The sequence below is a fragment of the Plecotus auritus genome (assembly GCF_963455305.1).
Source record: "Plecotus auritus genome assembly, chromosome: 7".
Taxonomy (NCBI): Eukaryota; Metazoa; Chordata; class Mammalia; order Chiroptera; family Vespertilionidae; genus Plecotus; species Plecotus auritus.
The window spans coordinates 50,253,102-50,274,971 of record NC_137774.1 but is presented as its reverse complement, the minus strand read 5'-3'; the positions used below and the strand labels follow the sequence as shown (position 1 = coordinate 50,274,971).

General features: G+C 44.5%; 1 protein-coding gene across 1 annotated transcript in view; it reads left to right on the top strand.

The window, feature by feature from the left end:
- Window positions 1-1,414: 1,414 nt before the first annotated feature.
- The window catches only part of HS3ST3A1 (heparan sulfate-glucosamine 3-sulfotransferase 3A1), a gene marked incomplete at its 5' end in the record, with an annotated part of 91,385 nt that continues 70,929 nt past the window's right edge, over window positions 1,415-21,870 (top strand). The window contains one exon of the mRNA XM_080680901.1: window positions 1,415-2,007. Coding sequence (XP_080537027.1) covers window positions 1,415-2,007 — 593 coding nt within the window. The remainder of the gene's footprint in view (window positions 2,008-21,870) is intronic.

Below are 21,870 nucleotides of genomic sequence, written 5' to 3'. Positions count from 1 at the left end.
GGGCATATGGATTTGGAATCGAAGTTGACTTAATTTTTTTTTAATCTTAATTTCTCTTCTTGATTTATTGGCTTCTCTCCTAAGAGGTCGGGGTGGGGGGGGGGACTCCTGATCATCCTAAATTAATAGAAGGGAGAACAATCAAAAGGAAAAACAAGTACAAACACTGCCGCGGGGAGACCAGCCTCCCTCCAGGGCCTCCCCGCCGAAGAGGTGCGCGCGGAGCCGCCGCGGAGGGATCCCGCCCACCCGGGACACACACGGGGCTTAGCGCGCAACAGCGCTGAGACTGCGCCGCAAAACTTCGGAGGGTTCAGGGAGGAGCGGCGGGGCGCGGGAGGACAACGCGACCAGGCGGGAGGGGAGAGGGGCGCCGGGGACTCGGACCGGGTCAGTGCTGCGAAGGGCTGAGCCGAGCCTGAGCCGTTGGGAACCCCTAATTCAGGGAGTGTCCACCGGGTGGAAGTCAGGCCCGGAGGATCTGGCGGCTCTGGCTGTCAGTCAGACGCCCCGGGGGCCGCCGCCTCCAGCTCCAAGGATAGGGGCGCGGCCGCCTGCGGGGGAGGGAGGGACAGCGGCTAGGAGAAGGGGCGTCTCCTTGGCCGCCCCCGCCCTCTCCGATGTCATTGGGCCGCGGCTGCGGGGTCCGCGCCACCTTTTCTCCATCCCACCCGGCTGGTCTCGGGGCTGGTCGGGCCCACCGTTGACGTCATCTCCAAGTTTGCTGCCCTGGGCACCCCACGTGTGGCGGCAGCGGCGGCCCGGGAGGCAGGAGGGAGCGCCTGCGAGCAGCGGCCGCGGCGCGGACAGGTCCTTCGCAGCCCGACCGGCCGCGCGGCTCCCAGGTAGGGTGCCCGCGCCGTTGGGAGCAGCCAGGCGCTCGCCGAGAGGGGCGGACTGCGGGGTGCGGGCCTCCTGGCTCCCTCTCGGGCAGTGGAACTCAGGGGACCTCGCACCAGGGCCCTAGGAAGCGGAGCCCAGGAAGCGGGGCCGGGAAGCACTGTCGCTACCGCTGTCTGGAGCGCACGGAGCTCAGCGGCACAGCAGCAGCGCGTCCCCAAGGGACAGAGCGAGGGATGCCCGGCCGCTGAGCGGAGATCGGGGCCGAGTGCCGCTCGGGCCGGGCTAAGACGCGCGCCCTCGCCACCGCCGCGGAGACCCCCCTTTTCCGCGACTCTGAGAACTGGGCGCCGAAACCTGCCACCAGGCACCGGACTTGGAGAGTCTAAGACGATGGTTTCTTAAGCACGGCATCGCGTCTCCCGTCCCGCCCCCGACCTGAGGCAGGGCTCCCGCGCCGGCTCCCGGGGCCCGGCTCCCCAGCAGGGGGGCAGCTCCTGGAGGATGTCCTGGCACCCGGAGGAGTCCCGGCCTAGCATGGCCCGCGCGCTCCCCGACGTCGCCTCCGGCTAGGATGGCCCCTCAGGGCCCGGCTGGCGCGCACCCCGCCCTGGCCGAGCCGCTGTCCCGCAGCATCTTCAGGAAGTTCTTGCTGATGCTCTGCTCCCTGCTCACGTCCCTGTACGTCTTCTACTGTCTGGCCGAACGCTGCCGGACCCTGTCGGGCCCTGTCGTGGGGCTGTCGGGCGGCGAGGAGGTGCGCGCCCCGGGTCGCGGCGCCTTGGCCGGAGGCCCCCGGGAGCTGGCGGCGTGGCCCGCGGCGCAGAGAAAGAGCCTTTGGCAGCTGCGGCGGTGGAGGAGGCGCCGGCGGCCTCCGGGGCGCGACGGCGGAGAAGAGGCGGCCTGGGAGGAGGAGACCCCCAGCCTGGCCGGGGGTCCCGGGGGCTCCGGGGCCGGGAGCAGCGTGGCCGAACCCCCGCCAGGGACCCTGGCGCTGCTGCTGGACGAGGGCAGCAAGCAGCTGCCGCAGGCCATCATCATTGGCGTGAAGAAGGGCGGCACGAGGGCCCTGCTCGAGTTCCTGCGTGTGCACCCCGACGTGCGCGCTGTGGGCGCCGAGCCTCACTTCTTTGACCGCAGCTACGACAAGGGCCTCGCCTGGTACCGGTGAGCTGGCGTGGGGCACTGACGGGGCGGCAGAGCGCTGGTGTGTTTGGGGAGGCAGTAGAGGGAGGGCTCTAAAGAGCCCATGTTGACCCCCAATTCACCTCCCTCCCTATTTCAGGAAGAAGGCAACAGGTCCTCAGCGACTGTCCTTAACTCGCGGGGCGCCTTCCTTTTACCAGGATATTGGGTGATATCCACTTTGCAGGTGGGTGGGTGGGAAATTTGGGCCTTCAAGATTTTTTCTTTAGTCCTCAGGATGCCCTTTCCCCCAAATAGCCAATCTCATCTTTTCCTCCTGCTCTGTGAGAGGATCTTTGTTAGCCAAAGAAAAAAAGAAATCTCACCCAAGCTAGAACCTGTTTGTCAATTATTGGGTGGACACCCCTCTCCTGAGCCTGTTTCTACCCCTTTCCCTCCTGGGCAATTCCCTGTGCTAAATGCAGTGTTGGCCACCATGTATTTATTCTCCTTGACCCCCAGATAATTGTTCTAGGTGGTAATATAGAAACTTCGTAAAAGTGTCAAGAATCAGAGTCTAGGAAGTTGGGAAAAATATGTTGGAGCAAGTGCCAGCAACAGGTCACTGTGCTTCAAAGAAGGCTTCCTTGGTAATAACTTTTGTTTGGGGCGAGGAATGAGTTTTTCACGGTACTATCTATATTTATAAGGGAAAGTAAGTACCTTTTGTTTCTGGCGTGGCAGAAACTTTTCCAAAGCGCTTCAAACAATTCTTTCTTAGAAATTAGGTAGTCAATTTAAAGAAAAAAAGAAAGAAAAGGAAGAAAAGGGCAAAATATACGGACTCTGGTTACATGGTGAAAAACCTTCCTAATACAGTTTAGGAAACAAGTCTGATTTAGATCTTAATCTTAAATTTAGCAGTCCTCTCAGATTCAGCCCACTTTTAATAATAGAATCAGCCAAACTCTAATAAATCCTAGTGTCACCTGGACTTTGTTTGCCATAAAATATCTGCCTTTTTCTTTACTCCGAGAACAAGGAAAAATCATGTAGCCAGGACTTTCCATTTCACAGTGTTAACTTGTTCATTAAATGTGCTGTCTCCTTGTCATTTTAACAGAAACAATATTACAAAAGTTACAACACATTTTAAATATATATCAAAAGCTCACTAAATCAACCATGGGTCCCCCAAACAGAAATGGACATGATTTGACAAGTTTATTTACATGAGGGGTCAAACACATCTCAGATAGCTTTCGGGAGCTGAATTTACAGTAACCCAACTCATGAGAAAACATTGGGTCCTAAAAGTCAAATTCAAACATTAAATACTTTAAAAACAGTAACTTTTCATTGGTTGGAAAGAAAAACAAACAACCTTTCCTTAATATGGAATATATATCATTTAAAATCATCAGTCTCTTAAAAAATCCCCTTGTGTTTCTGTCATTTATGTTGTATCCTCTGGGAAGTTCTTATAAAAATGACCTGTTGAATCTGAAAACAACAGGTCCTTCTTTTTAGCACAAAGGCAGCTCTGTTTTTTCCATCAAGGACACAAGAAAGAAGTGATTAAAGACCCCTAAAACTCTTATCTGTAGCAGTTCCCATTCAATTCGGCCTCGTACAGTGTATAAGTGAACGCATTGCAAGCTGACTGCCCTGAATATCTGAGACAGTATTTGGCTCTGAGGTGCTATTGTATATGGTGAAATGTTTAGTACTAAAACCCTTTATTTAAATTTTACCTTTTAGACTTTATTTCCACAAAGTAGGATTGTTTCTTCGTATTCCAGAAATGAGTGTTTGAGGGCCCAGTACATGTAGAGACCTGGAGACCTGGATCTTATTTTCTGTGGCACTTTCTGAGCTTGTGAGAGAGAAGGAAGGCTTCAAGGTAACTAGAAACACAAGTATTGAGAGAGAGAGAGAGAGAGAGAGAGAGAGAGAGAGAGAGAGAGAGAATGGGAAAAGTCATAAACATTTAGAATGCTCTCTATTTGGAAACTGGATGCATGTTGTAAAGTAAATCTTTCTTTGGATTGTTTACTCCAGCAGAGGAGTTCTATAAAGCAATTTATGGTGGTTACAAAAATAACTGCACAGTAGACTTCATGGTTTGGTGAATTTAATTTTCCAAGTGTTGGAGCAATGTCTTTGTTTTGCCATTTGCAATGGGTTTTTATTGGATGCATAAATTTAAGTTTAACTCAATTACATAGGAAACTCATTAAAAAAAAAAAGATCCAAGCTGTGGAGCCTGGATTATGTGATTATTTAATGAAATTTTGCCACAGTTCCCTTTCATTTGGCCCTGAAGTTAGAGTTTGATGATTGTGAGAAAGACTGAAGACTTCACCTTGAAAAAAAAAATCTCCCACACAGAATGCCACTTAACTATTAAGCGCGTTTTAATTTTTTGTTTGTTTATTGATTTTTAGATAGACAGAGAGAGAGGAAGGGGGAGGGAGAGAAACATTGACTTGTTGGTCCATTAATATCGATGTATTCATTGGTTGCTTCTTGTATGTGCCCTGATCAGCCATGGACCCTGCAACCCTGGCGTATCCGGTGGACACTCTAACCAACTACCCTGCCAGGGGTTAACTGTTAAGTGCCTTTCAGCTGCTTGTATTTAGCCAGTATTTTATAATAAGGGGTTCAGTTAGACTTTCTTGAGTTAGACCAAAATTTGTAATATAGCACTTCTAATACACACTTATGACCACATGTGTGTGCACACACACACAAACAGGAAGTCCTAGTATTTGCACCCTGCTGTGAATTGTGGAAGAGAAAAATCTGTGTAATCGCTTTTAGATGCTCAATGATATGGGAGAATCATACATACATGTCTAGCCCTGTTTTTCTGCCCATAATAGTTTGTTGTGGCAGTGCCCCCTACTGTCCAGACAAAGGGAGAAATCTGTTGCTGTTAGGAAGTTGGAGAGAATCCCTTGGGGAATGAGTTTGAGAGTTAGAAATGCCTTGCTGGGATATTTCAATATATTTATCATGCTGGGGGAAAATAAAGTACTTTATAAACTGCATCTGAAGAATAGTGTAATCAACAGTTTCTTTGAACAAATTGGTAGTGAAGGCAAAGAAAATTAACTTATTTAAAATATTTAAAAAGGATTTTTTCTAATTAATTTAAAATGTCCTAACATTATTCTAAAATAAATGAAACAAAAGCAAATTTTAATGTTCTAGGAGATTTGTCAGTGATAATTCAGGCTGCTTCAGTGTAGTTTTCTGGATATGAAACTCCACACGGATGGGTTTAAAATAGCAGACATGATATCAGTACAACAAATGTCTGTGGCTTGCACGTCCCGGGAAAGCAATCCTTTGCAATGAATAGTCTCCATTTCCATTGTCTGGGTGATGGGTTCATAAAGGAGAGCAGGGAGTTGCTTCATTGGCTTCTAGGCATTCAGATCTTTTCTGGAAGTCAAGACCACATGCCTTTATGGGGTTCGAGAGCAATGAGTTTAGGATTGGATAGGAGGGCCTCCCTCTCTCTTGCACCAACCAGAAGGTGTGCTTTTTTCTCTGAAGACAAGACATACCTACTCATGAAGGATTTAAAGATGTGTGTATTTATATATATGGGAGTCTCTCTCTATATATGAATATATATACACATACACGTTTATATGTGTGTATGCACATAAATGTTTGGTTTCTGTAGCACTTTAGTTTCAAATTTAGGACAGGATAGTAAGTATTTATTATCCAATCTTTTATGCTGGCACATCTATTTCCTATGTTTTGATTTGCTTCCTTTAGTGAGACTGGACAGTTTCAGTGGAGATTGGTATCACCTAAATTGCTTTACTCCGAAGCATTCAGGAAGATCAAAGATTGCTGCGCTTGGTATTTGGGAGTTAGTTCTCCCCCGACCGAAGTTTTCTGGCCTCACTGATCGCTGCCTTGTTTTTCAAGTCCAGGGCGGGACAGGCTGAGCGGAGGAGCTGTGGTTCCTCTCGGGGCAGTCGGCGTTTGGCAGCAGCTGGGAGCAGCTGCAGAGGACCTCCGTGTGCAGTTTCCCACCCTCCTGAGCCGCAGGCCCTTCTGCATGGAGGCTTGGAAACGAAATGTGAGCCAAGGGAGCTGCAGGACTGGCCACCCGGGCTCGGTCACATGGACGAAGTCTGGAGAGGTCTCTCTGTCCCTAGGGCCGAGTTAAGAACATGGGGAAGGGACTAGAGTAGGAGGAAGTGGGACGAAGTTGCTCTGGACTCTGAGTCTAAGGCACATGTCTACAGGGGGGGACAGTACAATTTCTCTCATACATACATTCCCAGGAGCTCTCGGTGATGGCCCATCCCTGAGAGGTGGCACACTGGCCCATGGAGAAGCCACAGTGCTGCCACTTGTTTGCTGAGCATCTGCCCTGGGCACCTCCTCCTGCCCTGGGCACCTTCTGCCCAGCAAACAAGTCAGATAGCCTCATTCTGTGTGTCTGTGGATTGCATACCCACACGCACTTGGTGCAAGACCAGACACCTACAGGAGGAGAAAGGGATGGAATTGATAACAGGAAAGTTATGAAGTGGTTAGGAAACTTCTGAACAATATCAGTTACCCCGCTATGGGACAGGCTTTGGGACTAATGAGTCCAGGCCCTAAAAGCAATAATAACAACAAAGCCACATTCAACTTGGTCTTGGAATACCTCATGTGAGCAAATATCTCTTCATAACAACGAGATTTATAATGTGCTGTTATGTTTTATGTCAAATGCATAGCCATCTATGAGTAAAAATCCTCCACAATATTAAAATTTTCTGCCTTCCCCTTAAAGGAAAACACTCTGGCAAAGTAGCTGTCTCGTATAAATGTGTTGGTTGGTTAGGAAATATGTGTCAAATCTGTATTTTTGGAGGGGTCATGGGAATGCCCTGAGCCAGTGCCGTTAGTGACAATGGGGCTAACCTTCCACAGACCGATGCTCCATCCTGAGGAGGGAGTCACAGACAACCAGGCCCGCCAGGTGTAAACCACAGCGCGCCTCACATCTCCAAGAGACGCATCTGAACGATCACAAATAGCAGTTACCACCAGTCAAATGGCTGGGCCAAGTTGGGAATTTTATATACTTAGCACGTTTCCTTAGGGGGATGTCTTTCTCCACCAAGTAATAGTAACCTGGCTGCTAAAAGTACCATTTCTTGGTGTGTTTCCCAGGTATATTGATAGACTCCAAGCTTTTAGAAATGTGTTTCTGCTTTTAAGTGATGAGTGAACATTGTGACATTGAGGTTTCTTATTAAATATATGTTTTTAATGTGTAATAAGAGGAAATTACACCTAAGTATTATTTTAGCTTCCTCGGCTTTGCATTGTAAAACTGTCTTAAAAATGCTTGCCAGCACTTTAAATGTGATGCAGCTTAAAAATGTCTGCAGGGGATATTGATATAGTTAATAAATAAAATTATGTGAACAGAACTTAGAAACTGAGGAAATGCCTAGTTCAGTGGATTGAAGCATCTTCCCAGTTTTTTGCCTCCAATGATAGAAACTTCTGCTTTTTGCATTATTCACGTGTTCCCTCTCATGCCTCTAACATTGACATTCATCTTATGAACATGTTAGGAAGGGATTTCAGAAGTTCAAATTAGGCTTGATTCAGAAGTTGTCAGATGACAGCAAATGTAAAAAGAAAAGGGGAAGTGTTTATTAAGAATGAAGTACTTGACATTAAGCTTGTGGTATTCTTGAAAAAAAATTTTTTAATCTATTCACTGACTCCTGAGAGCAGCTTACTTTGAATGTGACCTGTAGCGCCACCTAGTGGAAGGGAGAGTCAGCAAGGAACCGAAATGGCTAAAGTTTGAAAACATTATCATCAGAATATAAATTCATTCTCAACTGAAAAAGGGGGAGGGATGGGGTTGTGTTAGGGAGCACTTACAGCAAGTACGATCTGCTAGTGTGGCTGAGCTGCCTTGACTCTCTGCCTGAGCTTGCTGCTTTTAGGTAAGGAGTTTATTCTTTGGAGAGGAATAAAAGAGACTTGCCTTCACAATAAATCTGAAAAACAAGATATAAATGATTAGGAGATTTATATTAGAAATGCACATGACTGAAAAGAACGCCATATGCCCCAGATTAGCTTTGTTAGTGTGTTTTGCCTCTGTTTCTGAAAGCCAGCCTCAAATGAAAATACTTCCAGATGATTTTATTTCAGCAGGCAGCCTTATTCCTCCCTGTGTTGTACAGGCTCTGGAGGAAGGTCCTGTGATTCCTAACAGGGAGCACACAGAAGTCTCTTTAACCCTTCATGTCCCATGATGCACAGCAAAGGCCATGCTCACCAGGATGCTGTATGGGAAATGCTTCTAGAGTTCCAGGAGGCCTTCCTGGGACCACAGCTCAGTGCCCAGTCAGGGCTGCATCGGGGGGAGGGGATTAGGGTAAAAGTAATGCAGGAGGGAAGGGAAAAATAGGAATGTTACAGTGGAGAAACCTGGCAGACACCACCCTAATCAAGTGGTAAGGTTAACCTTGCCTTGTTATCATGTGGCTGTCCCCTCTCCTCCCAATTCCATAATCTCACTCTAATCATGAGAAGACATTTGACCAACCAAATGGAGGGGCATCTACAAAATTCCTGACCAGTATTCTTGAAAAATGTCCAGATGATGTAAGACTGATAAACTATCCCAGTTGGGAGGAGGCAAGCGAGACTGATCGCTAATGAGTAAATAAAGGTGATACTCTTGACTGGATCCTGGAATGGAAAAAGGCCGTTCATGGGAAAGGGGAAATGTGAGTAATGTGAGTGCTCTAGTCCAGCGGTCGCCAACCTTTCGGACCTCATGGACCGACATTGGTCCATGGACCACCGGTTGGTGACCACCCATAGTATTCTACCGAGGTTCATTTCCGGGTTTCGTTCATTGCACTAGGGTTATGTAAGATAACAAGCTTAGGAGAATTAAGGCAGAGTTGCATATGAGAATTCATTCTACTGTTTATTTCTTTCACGAGTTTAATATCTAAAATTATTCTAAAACAAAAGGAAAAACAGCTCCAACAACAGAGATGGTAGGAGATGTGTCAACACAGAGGGACAGGGTTCGTGCTGGCATGTCCTGCTGGCAGCTCCCTCGTGTCCGGGGTCCTCTCTCCTCTCTGAAGGCCTCAGCGCAGGCTTCCCAGCCACCCCAGCACCTGTCGTTTCAGACATGCTCAGCCTCCCTCAGCTGATTTCATGTGAAAATCGGCTCATGGCTACCCTCCTACTCTCTTATCCCTGAATCCAGCACAGAGATAGTTTTGTTTTTCTTTCTTTTTCTGGCAAATGTAAAGTGAGGAAGGTCTAAGAAGTTGCCCACCCCGACTGCATCCCTCTCCTGCTGGAGAGCAAAACCTCTGATGTAAATGACAGGTCCCTGGGGACACAGAAAACTGAGGTAGGGGTCAGAGGAAAGTCAGACGTGGGCATCTGGCTCTTTTGCTACAAATACAGGAGGAGCAGTTGCCAGGGGTGAAGAGATGGGCTTAGGGCTGTGGACACGCCTTGTGGCTAAGGCAACAGCACAGCCTAGATTTCCTGGGCCAGCTCAGACATTCTACCCACTTACTAGTACTGTGCGCTTTTCACCTTTGGTTTAGGCCCGAGGTTAGGAGGTCAGCCACAGGAGCAAGCAGATCTGGAGCAATCGCAGGGCTAAAGGACCAGGGGGCACAGAAGCTCTGACCCCCAGAGCACAGGAGGGCCAGGCCTGGGCATCCGGGCGGTTCTTCCTGCTGGAGCTGCCAAACCAGAGGCTAGTCATCAGGCTCAAAGTCCCTAACAAGGGGCACGCGGGCATTCTCTGCTTCTGTCTTTAAACACACAGTGTGCAACGGAGAGTCCAACTCGATAGAGGAATGAAAATCTGACTTGAAGCATTTTCTTTGACATTTTTCACAACTGTCATTACATGTTTACGTAAGCAAAACAAAACCGCACATAAGCTATATCTTAAAATCAGAGAATTTAACGGTATTTCCCATTAACCATTGAGTCACTTATCTTTATTGGATCTGTTTTATGAACCTGTTTCCTGCAAAAGACAGGCTACTTATGCTTATGTAGGTAAAGTGAATTTCTGTGATTTAATGCCATTCCCAACTTCTTGTTTGCTATTTTTCTATCTTAGTTGGTATACACTTTTCTGTGTGCATTTTGAACCATTTTTTAATTAGCAAAACACTTGAACCCTGCAATCACATTTGATAAAAATCTATCATTTTAGTCTGGTTTCATTTATTTCCACTGTTGTTGTTTTTTGTTAATTCCTTTCTTCTACTAACTTTCAGCTTAGTTGTTTCTTCTTTTTCTGGTTTCTTAAAAGGTAAAGCCAGGTTGTTTGAGAGCTTCCTTTTCTCTTGACATATCGCATTTATCGCTGTAAACCTCCCTCTACAAGCTGCTTTTGCTGCTGTCATAAATTGTACTTCCCTATTCAGTTGTCTCAGAATTTTTTATTTTATTTTCCATTTTGATTTCTTCTTTGACTTGTTGTCCAGGAATGGATCGTTCAATCTCTACATATGTATGAGTTTTCCTGTTACTGATTTCTAGTTTTGTACCGTTGTATTCGAGAAGATACGTGCTATGAGTTTAGTCTTCTTACATTTGTTCAGACTTGTCTGCGGCCCCACCTATGATCCCTCCTGGAGAATGTTCTGTGTGCTGGAGAGGAATGTGCGTTCTCCTGTTGGCCGGACTGTTATGTGTGTCTGTTAGATCCATCTGCTCTAAAGTGCAGTTCAAGCCCGTGTTTCCGTCCTGATTCCTTCCTGGATGATTCATCTATCATTGTAGACGTGCCAGAATGGCTACATTTGCTGGGCCCTCACTGTGTGCTGGATGCTGCTGTGTGCCCTGCTGCATGGTCTGGAGACTTGATGGATATGATTAGTATTATTAAGTAGGTGCAATTATCGATCAGGAAACAGAGGCTCAAAGGAACTTGCCCGAACTCATACAGCCAAATAGTAGGACTGGCACTGGGCCCAGCATGCCCGTGCTCCACCACGCGACATTCTCCATGTTCTCGGACAGCTGCTCATGTGTGGCTGCTGCCCACACAACAGGCCTCGGTAGCTTGGCGATGGCAGGGACGGAAGGACTGGCCCATGTAGCAGAATGACTTGGAATGTTTGATTCTGGGTCCTGAATCTTCCATTAAAAAACAAAGCAACATATCAACATGTGGTTGAAAAGTGAATTTTTAAAGTAGTTGATAAATATCTTTGCACGCTCACTGGCCTGTATAGAATAATGGAGGCTGCCTCTGCTTTTGGTGTAATTCTTTTTTTTTAAGAAGTAATCTGATCACAGGACTCATCCTTCTGAGCATAACAGAAATCCTGGGTCATTCAATTTATTTTTTCCTCACCCATTAAAATATCACAATAACCTTGAAAAAAATCCAACTCGTCATTGGTCCAAATGAGCAAGCTTCTTCCTTCTAAACAGCTGCATCAGAAAACAAAAATATGATCAGAGTTATAATCGGATAGTTGCTTGCTGCTCCTGTAATCGTGGCCAGGTGAGTTGGTGGCCATGCCCCTTGGCTGCTATCATCAGTAACGCCTGCTCCTATAGACGATAGGAATCCCCCCACAGCCCCTTCACCGCCCTCCCCTTACCCCCCGAATGGGGCTGAGTCATTGCCTAAGTCCATCTTTCTCACTTATTTCTGTATTTGCACTTTTTGACTGATACTTTTTTTATTCTTTAGATATATTAATACTCCCAATGAGGGCAGGGCCCATTTGTTACCTCCACACACTATTCTGTCTATCTTCATTATTGTTATTAGTAACTTTCATCTAATTAATGTCTGGCCAGTATAGTGGCCAGGTCATTGCCACATCAGACGTGGCTCTAGTCAGATAGAATGGTAAGTTATAAAGGATGTTGGAATTAAAAGCCACTTAGAGTCTTCTTTGTATGAAGAAACTGAGGTGCCTTGCCCAGGGTTAAGCCAAACCATAGGAGCTTGAGGCTCCTGATGGCAGGGAATAATTCTGGAGAATACAACTGGGAAACAATTACAGGCTCTGAATTACATAAGTGTAATTTTGGAAGATTTGCACCAATGACAAAAAATATTCCAGAGAATGGAACAAGTTATAGCATTGTATTTTTCTCCTCGCAGAACTAGTGAATTAAAGCACTGAATTGAATTGAGTCAGTGATGCTTAGAGATTTTAGAGGCCCGCTAGCACGACTGGCCTATGGATCCTTGTAAGTAATTTGTGTTTTATGCTTGTTGCCTGCTTGTAAAAGATTAGTGGGAGAAATCCGAGCACAGGCAGGAAAAAGTTTGCTTTTTCTCTCTTGAGTGTTCAGGGTAGGAAGTAATCAATCAAATTATGGGGATAAAATTCTGTTTCCCTTTTACAGAGTTCTTACTTGGATTAGCCCTCTCTTTTCAATAGAAAATATCAAAGTTGCCAGGCTGGTTTGAATGACAAAGTCAGAAATGATGTGTTTGTTACGGTCATAAATCTTGGCAGAGTCTCATTAAGTTCAGGTATTTAAAAAGGGAACTGGATTAAGCAGCAACTAAAGTTCCATTCCCAGAGCCCACTGCTCCCCTTGGCACCTTTCTTAACTGAAGCCACATTCTCCCCAACTCGCTGTTTTGAAAAGTCTGGTAGGAAAACGCTGCAGCCACCAGTGATTTCATTTCACAAACAACGCTTTTCAGTAAACAAAAACGGGCATCTCTTTTTTTTTTTAATTTCCTGGTGGACTCTAATTATTTTTGTAGTTTCTTTCATCTAATGTTGTGGGTGTGTGTTTTCTTGCTTTTTCTTTTCTTTCTTTCTTTTTTTTTTTTTTTTAAAGAAATAAAGGCCACTTGTTTTTCTTTCTAATGAGACCTTACTCTTTCTTCTCGGTGTAGGAGGACCTGGATTCCAACAATATCTGTTAAAACGGCTTTCCCCAAAGCCAGAGGGCCTACTCAAAGTCCTGCCAGATTTAACGATGGAAAGAAAACAAATTGGATCTGTTTTATATTTATATGGGGGGGAAGTCATAGGGAGTTAATGCTTGTGATAAAAATTCTTGGGATTTTCAGGTGCATTTTTCCTGTGGTGAAGGCTGGCAGGTTGGAAGCAAATGTTGGACTAAAGACTTCCCAGCTCCAGCTGGTGGTGACCAAGTAAGAAAGTGGACTCCTGACTGCCATGCCCTCTGATTTTTTAAATACTCTTGGAACACTAAAAAAAGAAACATATTGGGGAACATGTTTTTTAAAAAAAACATATTGGGAAATAATTCATATATTTAGAACCAAAACCAAATCTAAAACAAAACAAAATTCTGCCTGAATGAAGCAGATCATTCTTATCTGAGGGGAATAGTTGCTAGTTTGTAAACTGTGGCTTCTCGGGAAGACCAGAGCTGGACAATAAAAAGCTGGTGAACCAAGAGTCTTCAAAAACTGAGTCACAAGACATTCGTGTATAACAAAATCAAACGATTTAATGGAAGGGGCTACAATAGGATACACTAGAAGAGTGAATCCAGGTAGCTAGCAATCCATGCATCTTGACAAATATGGTTCAGTTGTGTGTGTGTGTGTGTGTGTGTGTGTGTGTGTGTGTGTGTTTGTGTGTGTGCAGAAAGGATTAGGCATAAAATGTACTTGCTATAGTGGATCTCAATGGAAAAATAGTTTAGGAAACTCTGGCTGGTGTGAGCAGGAGTCCTGTGTGAAGAGACTAAGGTGAATATGCTGCATTCTGTGCTGGGGATCTAAATCTTGTATCTCCAGGACCTGGAACTGTACCTGCCATGTAATAGATTCACTATTTGTTTAATGAAAAAAAATTGAAAATGACCTTTAAGGCAGAGGTCAGTATTTTTTTTCTGGGAAGGGCCAGGTAGCAAATATTTTAGGCTTTGTGAGCCATATGGTCGCCATCAATTATTCAGCTGTGCTTTTAGAGCAGGAAAACAGCCTTCGACAATACGTAAGTGAATGGGCATTGTGATGGCCCAATAAAACTGTATTTATTGGAGAGCGGGACGTCTGGCTTGTGAGTGGGAACCACCGTGTCATGCGTGCCTAACGAGTCATTTAAAAATGGGTGATATTGAGAAGGGCAGGAATATTTTTGTTCAGAAGTATGCCCAGTGCCATACTGTGGAGAAGGGAGGCAAGCACAAGACTGGGCCAAATCTCCATGGTCTGTTTGGGCAAAAGACAGGTCAGGCCCCTGGATTTTCTTACATAAATGCCAACAAGAACAAAGGTATCACCTGGGGTGAGGCTACTCTGATGGAGTATTTGAAGAATCCCAAGGAGTATGTCCCTAGAACAAAAACGCTCTTCGCTGGCATTGAGAAGAGTGCAGAAAGGGCAGACTTGATAGCTTATCTCAAAAAAGCTATCATGAGGAATAGTTGGCCACGGCCTTGTTTATTACCAGTGTCTCATGACTTTTTTATGTGTACCATATTTACCATGTATAATTGATCTCCTATACCAGAATTCAGATCATGAATGGCTAACAGAGCATGTCTTTCGGGCAGTCCTGATTTAAGTAAGATAGGCTTGTGGTTAAATGAATATGGTCAGCTTCTTGAGCTTTGATGATGATTTGGGTTCAGCAAGTGCTGTCACTGTCCTCCCTTCTAAAAACACGATTGAACTTGATTCCTGGTGTTCAACTTTTCACAGAGGTGGCACGTGCCATCTCAAAATGGCAGGAGATTGGTTTACATGTAGATTTATAGAACTGGTTGTGTTAATATGTTTAAATTCTGAGGAAAACCCTTCACTGTCTCTTAGACCTGCAAGACTTGCTCAGGTTTCAAGTTGTGTTCATCAGCCTGTTAAAAGGCAAGGGCTGCAGGTACGCTGGCAGTGACCATTTTATCTTTTTGGTCCCAACTATGCCAATTTAATAAAATTCCCTGTCTCTAAGCTGTTGCCTTTTACTGAATGAAAGGCATTTTAGTGTGGTTTATGTATAATATTAAATAAAGAGTATTTAACACTTCTAAAAAAAACTGCATTTACCAACACAAGCCTTCAGCTCACTGGTCATAGTGAGCAGACTTCTAGGGAGGCTAAAGGTGGTTCCTTCTTTACTTACCTTATCACTCTCAGGTGAGTACCCACCATCCAATTCATGGGAGGTGTGAGTGCCTGATGTAGGTGAGAAGTGATATAGCTCAGAAATGACGGAGCTCCTTGCAGCTGTGTGAGGAGGGGACAGTCCATCCAGATCTGCAGGGCAGTGACCTGGGGAACTTTCTGAAATCGTTGAAGTTGTTTGGGGTGATGGCACTTCATGTAAAGTGATTATATGCTCCACTACAAGCATTCTGTTTTAGAAAAGGCACCACATAAGCACAAATCAAAGCAGTCTTGGGTCATTTTTTAAAAGCCTAATAACTCATCGATATTTCCTTGACTTTGTGCTTTAATACATGTATAATTTACAGATCTTTCCCTTCTTTCCCATTTTCCCTTTTGTCTTTGGGATGGTGATAGAGGACACCATGAGGGAATAGCTCATCTGACCTCCGTTCTGAGAAATGGTCCCACCAGGTGGTTTAATTCAAACACCTGCCTCGGCAAGTGAGGAGCGAGACACTGGGAAAGATCATTGAGGATTATTAAAAGCCATGTTTTGGGAGTCTGGACCTTATTCTCGATCAGCATTGTCTAATAGAAATGTAACAGGAGCCACATATGCCATTTAAAATTTTCTAGTAGCTACCTTAAAAAAAGTAAGAATGAAGAGGTGAAATTCATTTTAATAATATTTTTACGAAAGCTGATATGTCTGAAATATTAACATTTCAATATGTAAACAAAAATAAAGCATTATCAATGAGATATTTTGCCCTTTCATACAAGATATGACAGGCCTAGTGCGGGTTTTATGTGACCAGCCACATCTCAAGGGTTTACTAGCCCCAGGAGGCCAGTGGCTACCGTGCTGGACAGCACAGCTCTGTCTGGGGGCAGGGCCTGGGAGTGCGTGTTGAAGACTTTCAGCAGAGGACCAACTCTTCCAATCTTCTCCGGTTCTGCTGTGGAGCCTAAGCCTCTGAAAGTTTGAGGATACTGAGCAGGTGACAGTTAAAGGACCTAAAAGGAAGACGATGGAGGCTTGAGCTAGAGCGGTGCAGTAGGCATGGGGCTGGGGGGATGATTTGCTAGACATTTCGGTAATAGGAATTGTAAAGCTTTTTGTGGAATGCTAGCAATGGGGAAAGGGGGAGAAACTGGAGAATATTTCCAGCTCAGGTGTGTTTAGTAGTAACTGTGACTCTGATAGGGAACAGATAGGAATAACAGTTGTCAAGGAGAACAAACAGCTTTCTTTTAGACCGGGAAGAGGAAAGTGCATTGGGGTGAGCTGCAGCTCATGAATGAGGTCAGGCTAGGGAGCCATCAAAGGGCATGACTGCTGAGGTTGTGCCAGCAGTGACCATGGCCACAACGTGCAAGTGTGTAGCAGAACACAAGGAGGGGGTGGAAGGGGCGCAGGACCAGGAAAACGTGTGTATTCTTCCCCAAAGGGAGACAGTTTCTGTAGGTTATGCCATGAAGGCAGAAGTGTTTAGAGGGAACTGTACTAATGTCCATAATTTACTTTGAAATGCATTAAAAATGACAACATGGATAGATGGATGAATAGATATATGATAATAAAAATATAGAAAGTATGATAATAAAAATATGTATTTAGAATTTAGTTAGTGGGTAGATGGTGCTTGTTGTACAAGTCTCTCCTACTGTGGCTGTGGTTCAAGTTTTCATAATACAGGGTTGGAGGTGGGGGTGGGGGAGATGATTTCAAGGTCAGTGGTATCGAGTGCTAAGGAAGGGGAAGGAGGTCTGGAATGAAAGGATGTGTGTCTCTTCAGTTAGGAAGGGATTGGCGACCCTGCGACCAGATGGGCTGTTGTGGTGTGACAGAGCCAGCCGGCAGTGGGAGAATGGAAATGCTTCAGAGAGACGGGAGTGTAAGGGTGTCTGCTCTATGCCGTCTCCTTATTTGCTAGACTGGAGTTGGCCAGTGAGTTTCTTATCCTTGTTTTAGGACCATCATTGCTAATCATCCAGGTATAAAATTCCCTATAGGGAAGGAGGCTTTAGAATGTATTTAGTGTGTCTTTGTCCTGGTTACTGCCTTTGTGCGTAATGTTTTCTGTACTGACATGGTTACATATGCATGGTGACTGGATCAATGGCCTTTTTTTATCAGAATTTTCTAGCCAGATTTTTTTTTTAATTGCAGATTGTGCTCTTTGGATGGACACTAAGGTTTCAGTATTAATTATTGAACACAAGTAGTGTCTGCTATGCCTGTTTAATGTTCTTGAAAATTTTGGGAAAAGCATAGTGGCTCTGTTTTAAGGTGTGCTGCAGTAGCCTATGCTAAACTGTATTGTGGGAGTGGAAGGAACATAAACTTGTTATAAGAATCTCCATCTACCCTGACTGTCATTTTCAGCGGTTAGAGCATCGGCCTGTGCACCAGAGGTCACAGGTTCAATTCTAGGTCAAGGGCACATACCTGGGTTGAAGGGCCAATCTCCCCTCCCCTTTTGGTGTATGTGTGGGAGGCAACCAATAGTGTCTCTGTCACATGGATATTTTTCTCTCTCCTCCCTCCCCACTCCCTTCCACTCTCTCTAAAATCAATGGAAAAAGTATCCCCATTCCTTGGGTGAGGATTAAAAACATTATTTAAAAAAAGAATCTCCATCTTTTTAACCTCACTTGAAATCCCCATGAGAGAATGAAGAAATTTAAATGCTTTGTATTTTCTCTCACCCACACTGAAATTTTTTAGAAAGTTTCAACTATTGAATATTTTTTAATCAGTGACACATTCTTATTTTTCCTGTATGAATGCCAAATATCAAACATTCTTTGTTATGTTCCTGATGCTTTCTCTTCTTGGGAAACTTTAGTGATGATGAGAATACACTAAAAAAAAGAGAGAGAGAGAGAAGAAGAAGAAAACCTTGAGAAAACCAAATCAATTTATTTCTTAACTGTCTGACTCACAAATTGATTGCTCATGGAAAAACTGTAGTGTTTCATTTGTCATTTAGTTGATGGTGATAATTTCTCTCCAATTCATATAAACTTCTAGAGAAAGGACTTGGAAGACATTTCAAGGTGAGAGTTGCTTAAACAAGGGGACTTGCTGCATCTAAAGTCAGGAATGCTTTCCATGGCGTCTCTCTAGATTTGGTGCTGGAATATTGCAGTAAGGAATCCATTGCACCAGCCTGTGATTCCAGTGCACCCAGAGACGCAAAGTGGGCCCTCAGCAGCAAGCAGCACTTCAGGGGATCCATTTGGAAAGGATGAGGGAGGAGAGCAAAGGGAGAGTGTGTGAAGTCCAGAGAACTGGAGAATTAAAAAGCTAGTGGGCTTATGTTTATACAGCTGACTGCATTTTCACTCTATTCATCTACTATCCCTTCTGAGATAAAGCAGCTGCCATGCTACCCTCTGTGTATGTGTGAGAGGACTTTGAAAGGTTGAACTGCATGACTAGAACGTGCCATAATTGCAGCAGGGGAGAAAGTAGAAAACAGCACTGAACAAATACATGCTCGGAGGGTCACCAGTGAAGGGCCAAGGAGACCCACGTGCATTGGAGTGGGATGCGGAAGCAGTTTCTGAGATCGTTCATGGTCAGCCTTGATACTTCCAGTGGGTACCCCCAGAGACTTTTGTGAGTTCTGAAATTCTTAGATGTGGAAATGTTCATTGTCCCTGCTTCCCCATGTCTGTTTTCCTGGTCATCCTTTCTACACCCTGCCTTGGGTTTCTGGTAAATTTCCTCAGGCCCTAAATTTATTGCTTTTTCAGTTTCTACCATAATTTTGTTCACTTGATCTTTTTTTTTTTTTTATAAGTAACATTTCCCGATGTTTGTGGAGATGAAGACCTGTACCGTCTTTACAGGAATGCCAGTCATCTGTCTCCACAAAATTAACAATGACAGGATCTCATGAACTGCTCAGTCTGCTTACACATCATCAAAGTCACTGCCGGGGGCCACTCTGTATGACAATGCTGGTTGAAAAGTAAGGCATTCAGAGAGATATGACAGTATTTCAAATATGGTTTCTTATAAGAGGTTATTAACTTTTCAGGCAGGGGAAGCATGAAAATCATTAATTAAGTGATCTAATTATGTATGGGCAGTACTGTGCAAACACAGAAGGTGACTATTACGAAATGCTTAGAAATCCATTGGCCATTCATTGTCTCGTTCCATGTGCAAACCCCTTAATTGTCTAGCAAAGTATGCCAATGGATGGGTTATATTTCAGCTGTCTTCTTGCAAGCATGTTTCCCTCATTTATAAAAAAGTAAATAAGTTAATAGTTCATTGGTTATTAATTGGCTTGAATATATGACTTATGTATATCTATTATTATAATACTAGAGGCCTGGTGCACGAATACTAGAGGATTCGTGCACTGGTGGGGTCCCTCAGTGGGCCTTCGGGGGCTTGGCTGAAACTGGCAGTCCAACATCCCCCGAGGGATATAGCAGTGCACAAAGTGGCAGGTGGCCGGGGAGGAGCCTGAGCCCAGGCCGGGTGCACCACTCCCGCTCATCCTGGCCCAGCTGCACCTGCCAGTGCCACCACTTGGTAGGCTTGCTGCCGCTCTGCTGTGGTCTCCGCATCCGTCCTAGGGCAATACCAGCTGCCCATGACTAAGAAGCAGCTGTGGGCTCACGCCCAGTTAGTCCAGATGCTGGTCCCAATTCTGGTCCTAGTCCGGATGGGGGAGGGGCGTGCTAGGGGTGTGTCTGCGGGAGAGGCCGCTGCAGCTGCGCTTGCCAGCCGTGAGCCCGGCATTGGTCAGCTGAGTGGCGCTCTCACTGTGGAAGTGCACTGACCACCAGAGGGCAGCTCCTGCGTTGAGCATCTGCCCCCTGGTGGTCAGTCAGTGCGTGTCATAGAGCGACCAGTCAAATGGTCAAACGGTTGCTTAGGCTTTTATGTATATAGATGCCAGCACAGTTGTAAAGTTTGGGTGACATCATTGTCCTTCAAAATAGGAAGTTCTCACAATCAGATAATAATTAGATATGTAAGCAATTTCAATATATTGATTTATGAGTGCCTATGATCGGAATGTTGTAGAATATACTAGCTCAGTTTGGAAAGCTTGGGCAAAATCATTTGCCTTGAAAACAGAAAGTTCTTTTTCTTCCTCCCCATGGCCTCTGAAAATCTGAACTATTGAACTCCGATTTGAGTAATGATGTACTCTGCTTTGCCAAATGAGTCGTTTCCCCTTTTATAACATCCATCAGAAAAAAAGGGAAGTGTTCATTTGAACAAACTGTTTCCCAGGAAAAGCCTTTTCTTGTGTTTGTTTAAGTCACAGTGATTTTAAAATAGAGGAAAACTTCCTATTGTTCTTGAGTGACATTTAGGGAATAAAAAAGTTTGAGTCTCTGGGTTGTATTCTGTTGGCATAGAGATGCTAAGACAGTAGTTAAACAAGTGCCTTCCATTGTCAGAGGAACGTTACTTGGACTGCTTAACAGCATATGTTCATATAAAAATGGCAGAAATAAGAGATGGTCCAAATATTTGCAGTTTTCTTAGACACACAACAAAATGTAGAATGTACTTTAAACATATTTTTATAAATTTGAAATATTTAGGCTCAGAATGGTGTGACTGGATTTACTTTCATTGCATTCGATTCCTGTTTGAAATTCATGGAGTACTAGATCCCAGCCCACTGGGAACTGAACTTGTTTACTCTTATCCAAAATAAAGTGCCTTATTAATAAGAAAAAAGCCCACTATCGTCAAATCTCATTATCAGTATTGGAAATGGCCTCCAGGCCATTTAGTCCAACACTTACCTGATAGACCAGAGTTTGTTTAAACAGCTCATAGCTCTTCTAGTCATCAAGTAATGCTTCTGAGATATGTCTTCACAACAGTGATATAACGTGTTTGAAGAGTAAAATATTTAGTCAGCCCATTGCTTCCTTTGCCTACTGGTTGACAAGCAGGTTCATATGTCTTTATTCTTTACTCATGTGGCTAGTGATTTTGAGATAGTACAGCGTGTGTAGACAACTGTAAAAGTATGCCTTTACTAGCCGGTATCAAAGTTATTTATTAGGAAGACAGGACAGGCAGTTCTGCTCTAATGCTTGTTTTAATCAAGTGAATCTGTTCCTGGAAATGAGGATATTAGGGGATAATTTGAGCATGAAGTGAATTTTGCATTTGTTTATGTGCATTTTCATCCACAAGAAAGACTAAAGGAATGCAGAAAACTGTACCCAGCTGAACCCAGCCATGCAAGAAAACACACACACACACACACACACACAGCCCTCAGCTCACCAGACATTACGGGGCACACACGTGTGTGGTGTCCAGCTTTAGGTACCACTTCACAGTAACTGACAAGCTGCGGCCTTCCAGTGCCCACTTTCACAAGAAAACTTTAGGGTGTTTTCCAGGTTAAGTGCCATGTTTATTGTAGTATTTATGAATTTCATAACCATTTAAGGTGTGTAAAACTGTGCTACTATTATTATTAGGTTCCCACCTATTTTTACGGTGCTACTGGTGAAGTTTCTGAGTGTTGTACCCTAACTCTATTTTCCCCATAAGCCCTGTAACTTTTACTGCGTGGTTTTATGCAGTGTGATGATTTTAGGACTGCATATGTTGGAGTTCTTCGCACATGCTCTGCATAGCTGACCCATGACAGAAAATGTAGCAAATACAGCAAAGACAACCCTTGCAACCTACTGGATGCACTTCCTCCCAGGCATTCTACTATGTATCACTCATTTATTAAAAACATTTTAACCTAATGAGGCTCAGGGCATATATACGA